The sequence below is a fragment of the Anarrhichthys ocellatus genome, unplaced genomic scaffold (assembly GCF_004355925.1).
Source record: "Anarrhichthys ocellatus isolate YVR2014 unplaced genomic scaffold, GSC_Weel_1.0 scaffold5, whole genome shotgun sequence".
NCBI classification, from domain to species: domain Eukaryota; kingdom Metazoa; phylum Chordata; class Actinopteri; order Perciformes; family Anarhichadidae; genus Anarrhichthys; species Anarrhichthys ocellatus.
Genome location: NW_022280035.1, coordinates 5673042 through 5682668, shown reverse-complemented (window position 1 = coordinate 5682668; position 9627 = coordinate 5673042). Strand labels below are relative to the sequence as shown.

General features: G+C 43.5%; 1 protein-coding gene across 1 annotated transcript; it reads right to left on the bottom strand.

Moving 5' to 3' along the window:
• Window positions 1–715: 715 nt before the first annotated feature.
• On the bottom strand, window positions 716–9385 carry scrt2 (scratch family zinc finger 2). Its single transcript, XM_031844728.1, has 2 exons — window positions 8768–9385; window positions 716–5309 (listed from the first exon to the last, which is right to left on the bottom strand). Exons 1-2 carry the CDS (start codon window positions 8928–8930, stop codon window positions 4510–4512), a joined length of 963 nt encoding a protein of 320 aa, XP_031700588.1. The 5' UTR covers window positions 8931–9385; the 3' UTR covers window positions 716–4509.
• Between the last annotated feature and the right edge of the window lie 242 nt (window positions 9386–9627).

The window sequence follows — 9627 nt, the reverse complement described above, 5'->3', positions numbered from 1 at the left end:
TCCCTGCTCCGCCTGCTGTCTCATTATGCTGCTGCTGCTGGAGGACACTGAAGGACACGAGCGATTGAATTCAAATGTTGTATATTCCCTGGAAACCAATCAAGAAAAGCCCCAGAATAATAATCCCTGTCCGCTGTCATGATTCATTTTTATTTCGTTCCATATTTTTTGAGTCACTCAGAAAGAGTAGTCTCAGCATAAAATCAATGTTCCATTAAAATTTAATGACCAGGAAGGGCTTAATAGTGGTGGAACAGATGCCTCTGCTTTTGATAACGCCGACGTCTCAGGAACTCTCATTCAGAGCCGTGTTGGTGCTGTCGGGTCCTCTGACCGTCGCTGCTCTCAGCTGCTGAGAGAAACAAAATGATATTGGCATTGTTGTGCCTCGTAGTGGTGAAATTAAAAGTTAGTAAATTGACAGCGAAGCTCGTAAAATTCATCAAACATTGACTGAGGAGGCTCCAGCTGATGGCACATTATAGCCATAACTATATTTACTCGCTGTGTTAATGTTGACAAAGGGCTGTTACAGACAGAGTCCAGTTTCACCATTTTTCTCAGTGTGTTTCATATTAAACACATATATATATATTATGAGAACAGGAGTGTGTGTGTGTGTGTGTGTGTGTGTGGGGGGGGGGGGTTCAACCCTTTATGCATTCAATGAAATCACAATTGACAATTTGAAAAGAAACAAGAGTGGACTTGTAGGTTCCTTGTGCTATTGTTTTTATTAACGTTATTGTTGCTATTGTTGTCATTATTAATAATTGTAGCAGAACAAGATAAATCAAAACACCCTTCAGCAACCATGGCTTAAGTTTCTTCATACTCAGCTGGGACAGACAGAGAGAGGGAGAGAGAGAGAGGGAGAGAGAGAGAGAAAGAGAGAGAGAGAGAGAGAGAGGGAGAGGGAGAGAGAGAGAGAGAGAAAGAAAGAAAGTGGAAAATCTTAATCAGTTTTTTTTCTTTGAGGACCATATGGAAGGTTTCAAGCAGCCGACCATATGTTGAAGGCTTTTGTCATGGAAATCATACTTTTTGGCACTTTTTCATTGCGCAGCCAAGCCGGGCACATAAATAAAAGAAAACATAACAGAGAAATCATACAGAACATGATCAAATCTTTCAGAATACACAGAGTTTGAAGTTTTTTGTCTCTGACTTACAACAGATAGCTTTTTAATCAAGACACTCCCTGATTCACATGGCCACCCTGACTGCAATTGGTACCTGTATTTGTCTTTTCTTTTTAATAAAAATGAATAAATAAATAAAAGACAACATGAATAGAAAAAGAGCAATTAAATGTCTACATGCATTGTCATATTATTGCTGTGATATATTTACAAATATATTTACAAAAAAAGCATCAAAGAGGAACAATGTTTCCCTACATCTAAATTGAGAAGTTTAGAAGAAATCTTTTTCTGTAATTCACGTTTCCTCTGAGGACGACCTGTGATGCTGCCAGCTTTAGAAGCCTGCGGTACGTTTCCAATTGATGTTTTTAATGATCTCGAGGCTTTTATCTGCCTCATTAAAAACACAGTCCCCAGGTTTTTGGGAGAGATGCATTATATCTCTGTCACAAAGTAAAAAATAAAACATCTAGGATCTGTAGGAAGTGATGCTGCATTAGTTCAATAATACAGCAACTGTTAGTTGTGCAAGTGCACCAGGAGACAGGTGGTTTGCCCTCATGCAGGGATTCAGCCGCAGCGCTCAGACGACCATCGACGGACCAGAAACTCCTCTTTTCTCCTCCGTTTTTGGTGTTTTTGTTTTGTTTTTTTCGGGCGAGCTCAGCACTACTGCGATCGTGTCATCCATTTGGAATATGCAAATCGCTGACGGCGCATTTGCCTGCTGGTGCTTGACCTTCCCCTTGGAGGTCGCTCACCGACTCAATTACGCTCCCTATCTGCAGTCTGTCTGCAAACACCTGTTATCCTCCCACACTCCACCACCCTCCGCCAATCCCACTCCAGCACATCTCATCCCCGGTGCGTCTGTTTAGACGCAGTTGGGACGGGATTGGGACAGCCGGTCGGGGGGGGGGAGAGGCAGGGACAAATGATGGGGGAGTTGGAAGTGCATTACAGCGCGTCGTTTTTATTACAGCAATCTTGAAAAAACTTTCTCTACCAAGACTGTTCACGACAAGATCTTTTCCATTAGTGCTGGTTAAGACGCACACGCCTCCATCCATTCTCTCTTTTGACACCTCGGAGATTTCCCTTTGCTGTTTTTAACTGCACGGAATAATCTGGGAGCAGTTGTAACTTTTAATTTAATGCTTTATTATGTCAGTGACCTAAATTAGAATAATATAAATCCTGTTGTGTAACCTTCTAGCATTTCAGTCGTATCACGCCTGCCTTTCAGCTGCCAGAAGAGATTTGTTTTTGTTGCTTTTTGATACAAGAGACGGTTGAAATAATGATTATATTCTAGAATATTAGACTTCTAGTCGGATTAACACCTGTAGGAAGTTTGGACTCGCTGTATGAAGGATTGCTCATAGTTACTGCATCACTAATATTATTGCTTTTGCGCTGTTGAAACTAGATTACACCTACCTTATTATATAACGGGTGGTATTTGTTCATGGCGATGTCTACATGCACATCACCGTTGGCCATTTCTGGTATTTATTTATTGCCTGAGATTTAAAGACGAAAAGGGCCAAAAATCTTGAGTCGAAAGGATGCAGTGGACTTTTGGAAAACAGCAAGATGGAGAGTATTTTAGTGTTTTGTTTTCATCGTTTCTTTTTATTGCCCTAAATCGACTGAAAACAGGACAGCTGTGATTGTTATACATGTCAGTTGCTGTGTCAGTAAAGTTATTGCCACGAAAAACAAAAGTTAATTCTGCATTCATTCGTTTGAAGTCTCCTAACACTGGTACTGTACATTGTTCCTCTTTAAAAAACTAAGTCCCAAGGACTCTCTACAGTTTTCATGCATATAAACATTTTCTTTGAAGATCAGCAGCATCTTACAAGGTCAATGGATGTTCATTTTTTAAATTATAAACAATAAATAAATACATGATAATGAACAAATAAGCAAGTCTTCAATAAATACACAAAAATAGGGTGAATAAATAAATAAATAAATAGATAAATAGGTAGTTAAATAAAGTATTTACATGATAAATAGATGGTATGCATCTAAACCGTGGGCGGAGCTTTGAGCGACATATAAAACAGACAAACAGAATCATTTGACTGTCACTTTGTAACTGAGGGTGTGTGAGTCCATACCTTCACTCTGAGGTAACACTGGCGGAGGGGGAGCACCTCAAACAATGGGGGGGAAGATTGCTCTTTAAGACTGGACGATGCACCGTAAAGGCAGCAGAGTTTATGCAAGCCACCATGGTGGAGGAAGAACAACGAGAGTTTTCATTGCTATAGACAAGTCGACCGCACATGGCACTTATAACAACAGATCATTCGGTCTGGCTCCCAGTGTTTCTGTCCAAGTCTGTACATCAGGGCGAGACTATGAATTTGATGTGTGATAACCTGTTCAACAGGCCCGTTAAATGTTCTAAAATCACTGCTCTTGCAGAATTGAGTTGAATGACCTATGGCGTCCTATGATCGTGTATAGCTTATTTAAATTAGCCTCTTATTTCTTTTTAAATACCCACAGTTACAAAGATGCTTTAGATCGACAAGGGATAACAAGCACAAAAAAATAAATTTAGAAAAATCAAATAGAAAAATAACATCCGTTGAATTGAAACATTGGTGTGGAAAAAGGGGGTTTGTCTTTTCACCTTTTAAAATGATCTCCCTTTTTTTGCAAATACTGTCATAGTTCACATTTTCATAAAAAGTTCATGTTGGCAGTTGCAAAAGAATTCAATTCTTAGCAAATAAAAAGCAGCATAAAAATACAAGAGGTCATTTTGTCTCTAAAAAACAAAAGAACACTGTTAGTCCTTTTTTGTGTTTTTGTTTTTTTTCATTTTCTCATTACTATTTGCTATAAAATATCAGGAATCTAAATATTATTACTATTGATATCAATATCATTATAGTCATTGATAAAAATTCACATGCCAGGCCTCATATATAATTGTGTGTATGTGTGCACACGTGTGTACATTAGTGTTTGTGTGTGTGTGTGTGTGCGCGTGTGTGCGTGCGTGTGTCTATTTGCATACATGTCTGTGTGTAAGTGTGTTTACATGAACCCACGTCCGTGCGAGCACATGTTGCGTCATCGTGTCCAACTATCATCTACTGTCTCTATTTGGGGGAAGGTTGTTTGATTGTATGTTTCTGTGGACGATTAGCTACTGTGCAGGGAAAAAAATCCAGCATCTTTTTGAAATTGTCTTTGCCATAATCAGTTTCTTCACGTAATCTCAGTGAAAATATTGCTTTCTAAAAAAAGGGAAGAAAAAAGGCATGGAGGGCAGAGTGAACAGGGTTATTGGTTGTGAACCTACAACAAGGGGTTCAAAATTGTAGCTTCTTCCTCGCGGCTAGTTTTCTGATCCAGAGTCGTCTTCGTCCGCAGAGCCCTTGAAGCAAGCCGACTCATAGTGCTTGTTCAGGTAGGACTTGAGAGCGAAGGTCTTATTGCAGCGCTTGCATCTGTAGTGCTTGAAGGCAGAGTGTGTTTGCATGTGGGCGCGGAGGTTTGAACGGTCAGCAAAGGCTTTGCCACAGTGTGCGCAGGCAAAGGGCTTCTCCCCCGTGTGCGAGCGCATGTGACCTTGGAGGAGCCACGGCCGGCTGAAGGCCTTGCTGCACACGTTGCACTTGTGCTTGAGGTCGTGGGTGAGGATGTGCATGGCCAGCGCCGGCATGGACACGTACACTTTGTTACAGGTGGGACACTTGCGGGCCATCTTGCTGTCCAGGCTGCGGTGCGTCTGCTTGTGTCTGCTGAGGTTGGAGGAGGTGGCGTACGTCTTGCCGCACTCGTTGCAGGAGTGGCGGGCCCCGCCGGCCGCCCTCTCCTGAGCCCCGCCGTTGGCGCTGCTGCTCCTCGAGCCGCCCTCGCGACTCTCGCTGTCCCCCTTCCGCCTCGAGCGCCCGTCGGAGATGAAGAAGGCATCCATGGTGTAACCCTCGGCCAGGGCCTCCGATTCACCACTGTAGAAGCCGCTGGCCGTCATGCCAGACTGGGGGCTGTCGGGTTGCTTCAGGTCGGGGTCACAGTACTCCTCTCCGCTGCTCACCTGGGTGTAGAGGGGATCCGACACCGGCGAAGCCAGCTTGTGCTCCATCTTCTTCTCCCCCTGGTATACAGATGGCGTGATGTAATCCTGGATGTAGCCTGAGTAAGAGACACGCAAACACACAGTTGGCCAGGGGTTGTGATGGATAAGGACACAGTGACATGCTGGTGATTACATGATTATCATGTTGGATGATTGCCCCTTCGTAAAATGGTGAAAGAGTGAGTGGCAGCACAGAGTTAATTGCATTTTTTTTCCCCCCAGAACTCACAGGTTGCACACGATAGTGCAGCGATGCAGGAAAACGTGACACACTCAGCTGCGTTGAGGAAGGTTGCAATTTTACAGCGAGGGTGAGCGCTAGATAATAGCTCATCAAAGAAGTCTCCAGTGTAGGAAGATGCATCTTACAGCCCCTCTCACATAAAGTACTCTCATTCATTAGACCTCCTTTTCTGCATTTATAGTATGTCAGTCCTCTTTGGCTGTGGCCTGTCTCCATGTTTGCTTCATGAATGCTCATGTTTTAACTCTAAACCTTAACATATACCTTATTTGTCCAGGTTTTGTATTATTTAGTGTGAAAACACACCCAAAAAAGAACAGGTTGTGTGTCTGACTTGATTGTTCTTTATGTCTTAATTAGTTCATACATTTTTTGGTTTTGGACCAGATGAACTAATTACGTCCTGTAGGATTTCGTGCTACTTCTCGAAGCACGTTGAAGCATGATGCAGCAAAGCACAAAGCACAAAGCACCGCGTGTGATTTAACTTGTATAGAGCATGATTTCAGAGAGATATATTTTTGTTGGCATCATTCATGTCTTTCCTCTCCCTCCGAAGCAGCCCAGTGCCAGAGGAGCTAAAAGGCTTGCTGGCAGCTAATTGCATCCAAACAGAATTCAATACATTCTTATGCTCTGACTCTTAGGAGCTGAATTTATACTGAAGGCGTTTAGCTTCCAGGGTCTATATTCTACCAGCCGAACATGTAAGTTGAGTGAAAATATAAAAGGTGGTGAAATTCCTTTCCTGAGAGAAATAGTGCATAACTGCAGAAAAGAAAAAGCCATTCCTAAGCACTGTGTGCAGCAAGCGGTGGAAATTAGGTATTGACTGCTTTTTTTAATGAGATTCAAAGTTTTGAACTGATCAATAGGCTATCATATGTAAAACAGTGCAGCTGTTAGAGAAGATAGAAATAGTGCGAGGAACAGAGCAAGTATCTGCAACACACAATAGTTTTATTGAGCACAGAGTGCTCGAGGCCTGATGATGTGAGACACGTTGTTTGTGAAGAGGGGTCACCTGTCTGCACACTGAAGGGCCTTCAAGAAAACAGGCCATTAGGAAATCCGTTGAAGTGCTCTCTCACTACGGCGTCTCCATTCCTGAGGGTTTCTGTTCACACACCCACTCCGTCAAAGACACGACCGTGACACCCCGGTGAAAGGGAAACACCAGGTCTGTGCGTTCATTATTATGCTGCACTGCATGGGTCCACTTGTTTTAAACTACGCAGATGGTGTGAGAGCGCAGCACTTCCTTTCAAAAGATTTGTCCATTCATCGTTTTTTTTGTACTAAATTCTTACAATTTACAATTAAATGTACAAATGCTGCAGCTTCGACCGTTATTCCGAGCTAAATCCACCTGTTTCACAGTCCCACTATAGACTGTGATCTAGCTGAAGGGCCTCTGCACGGTGTACGACAACATGGCACTGTTTTTTTTATTTCCCCAGAAAACATCCTGTATCAATACAAGCAGAGCTGTTTACTATATTTCAGTAACCCAAGGTCAGACACGGAGCTCATCATTCAGGACCGGCGCTGTATCAGCCTTTCCAGCTCATAGGCTCGTTTCGCTCATGCAAAGTAAGCATGTAATTAATGGACCCTCTCAGCCACCCCTCTTTGTTGTTCGACAGACACTCAAGTCAAATGTCTCCACAATGGGGGGAAAGTAAATCTCCTGGCACGGCAGAAGTGCTGATGTTAGGTATTTCAGCCACGCTGTGAATTCTTTTATTTTCCTTCTCCTTCATTTTTTTTTTTTTTTTTGGGGGACTCAGCACGAACAGATTCTTTTGTTCAAATTAAATGCCTTTTGTCAACACCAGCGTAGTGCCTTATCGTTCTTTTGCTTCTTTTTAATGTCACCCTTATTTTTCATGGTGTTGAACAATAGATCCAGGAACAATAGAGAGTGACAATAATTACATATGTATTATTTAATAATAATTAAAAATTGTGCAGCAGGAAATCTGCTACATTTACTACAAGTTACTAAATATGGCATGTAAATAGAAATAGAAAAAAATATATATGTATATTTCTTAATTCTGTAGTTTTTTTACCCAGTTAGTTATTTCCAATTCAGCAAAACATTATACTTCACAAACCAGCCCAGACATATTTAATTCCCCTAATCCCGAACCACCCAAAATTCACTGAACCTTGTTATTGACACGGTTGAATAACAGGTGGGCATCATCACAGCATTTAGCTGTGGACTGTGAAGCCTCGCTCTCTGTGAACACATCCGAACAAATCACAACAAAGACACACATATGGCCCTTTAAACGTGGCCACAAAATGGAAGCGGCGGGCTTAAAGTGAAGGTCGCCTCGCAGCTCCGACTGGAGCCGACTCTGCGGCCGGTCCGTATGTCGACCACAGTGCAGCTATGTGACTTTCTTCATGTTTACTGTACAACCTCTAGTCACGTGATCAGCCTCATTGCTGCCCCAAGCACTTTTGTCTCCCTTTTTTTTTCTCCTTCCCTTCGCGACCCCTCCAGCCCAGCTCCCCGCCTCCCTCCTGGCTGTACTGTACAGTGTGTTGATGTCTCTTGTGGCGGCGATAGGCCTGCATGGCTGAAACTCTAACCCCTGCTAGTTTCCAAATGCCCGGAAGGAAGAGAAAGATGTAGTGGAGCGATGGGGGTGGGGAAACTGTGCATGCTCCATTTGGATGGAGAAGAGGGGGGCAAGGGAGGATCGGACTGTGATGGGAACTCAAGGACAATAACAGCTAAGGACAAATGTATCATCCGATACTCATCTCTCATATTCATGAATTTTTTAGTCCACATGATGACCAGATATAGTCAGCCTGAGTGTGTTCAGCCACCACAGGGCTGGTGCAGTCACACAAATACGTAGCTGGAGCTTCTCCCGATTATACACACGTTTTGTTCCCTATTTACATAAGCTAATCCGTGGCTGTGACCTGAATTGTGTCTGTCCTTCACTGGAGTCAAAAAACAAAAGTCTGGGAGCGGGGGGATGGGGGTGGGGTGCCACTGGAGAGGATTATTTAGGATATTGATGCAAAAAAAAATCAGCTGGCTGCATGTAACCTCTCACATTAATTTACACACTACGAACATGTTATCGGCTAAAGCAAGAGGAAAATCTCACACCGACACAGGAACTAAAGAGGATGCCATCTGTGCTCAGTGTGGAAATGTCAGGCATGCTGAAATCAGCACCGGGGCTGTCTACAGGCAGCAGCGCTAGCACATCTTTAACTGGAGGCATGTTAACTCACCATTCTCACTGAGACGAACCCCGAGGCTGGTCACCGAGTCTGTGATGGAGCGTGCAAAAGTGTACGAGTCGTCCAGGTGGTGATGGTGGTGATTGGAAGTGGCCACATTGGACGAAGTGAAATCATCAAGCTTGATCTTCTTCACCAAAAATGAGCGTGGCATGTTTCAATGGATAAAAACACAGAGCTGAGAAAAACGCATGAGCAAAAAAAAAAAAAAAATGAAAGACCCTCTGAAAGGAAGCACGCGAGCAGATCTGGCTTGACGGTAATCCTTGCGGTTAATGCGGAGACAAACGGCCAAAAAACATAAGATAAGAAAGAAAATGGAAACCAAGTGGAGAACAAGGCTGACGGCAAAATGCTGTGTGATACTCTCTGGCTCCCCCAGCTTCCCCCAGAAAAATAAAAAAATAAAAAAATAAAAGCGATCCTGTTCAGCACTGGATAGCTCCTGTGATGCGGCAGGCTTAAGGGACCAGTGAGGAAGAGAAGAGATGGAGACAGACAGAGAGAGGAGGGAGAGAGAGAGACTGTCAGACTAGCTGAGATCAGCAATCACGCCAGCCTTTATATGGGGCACAGGCAGTGGAAGATCAGGTGGTGCTGCGAAATGGAGCTGCTTAGCTTTAATCCATCAAATGTCCCCGGGGACACACATCAAATTACTACTGAACCGTCTGTGCATTCGCACACAGACAGAGGAGAAAGAACACAGGCAGACCCCCACTGCTGCCCCCCCTTCTACCCCCCCCCTCTTTCCCCCCGCTTATGCTCCATGCTCGGAGGAGGAGTAAAAGAGGAGGGCAGACAATGGAGATGTGGATGAGAGCACACTCAGTGTCCTGTCCCCCATTGTT

Excerpts from the sequence above, each read along its gene's own strand:
- scrt2 (XM_031844728.1), bottom strand. The coding sequence starts at position 8,930 with ATGCCACGCTCATTTTTGGTGAAGAAGATCAAGCTTGATGATTTCACT. Across the intron at positions 5,310-8,767 it reads GGTTCGTCTCAGTGAGAATG|GCTACATCCAGGATTACATC; the intron begins GTGAGTTAACAT and ends TCTCTTACTCAG.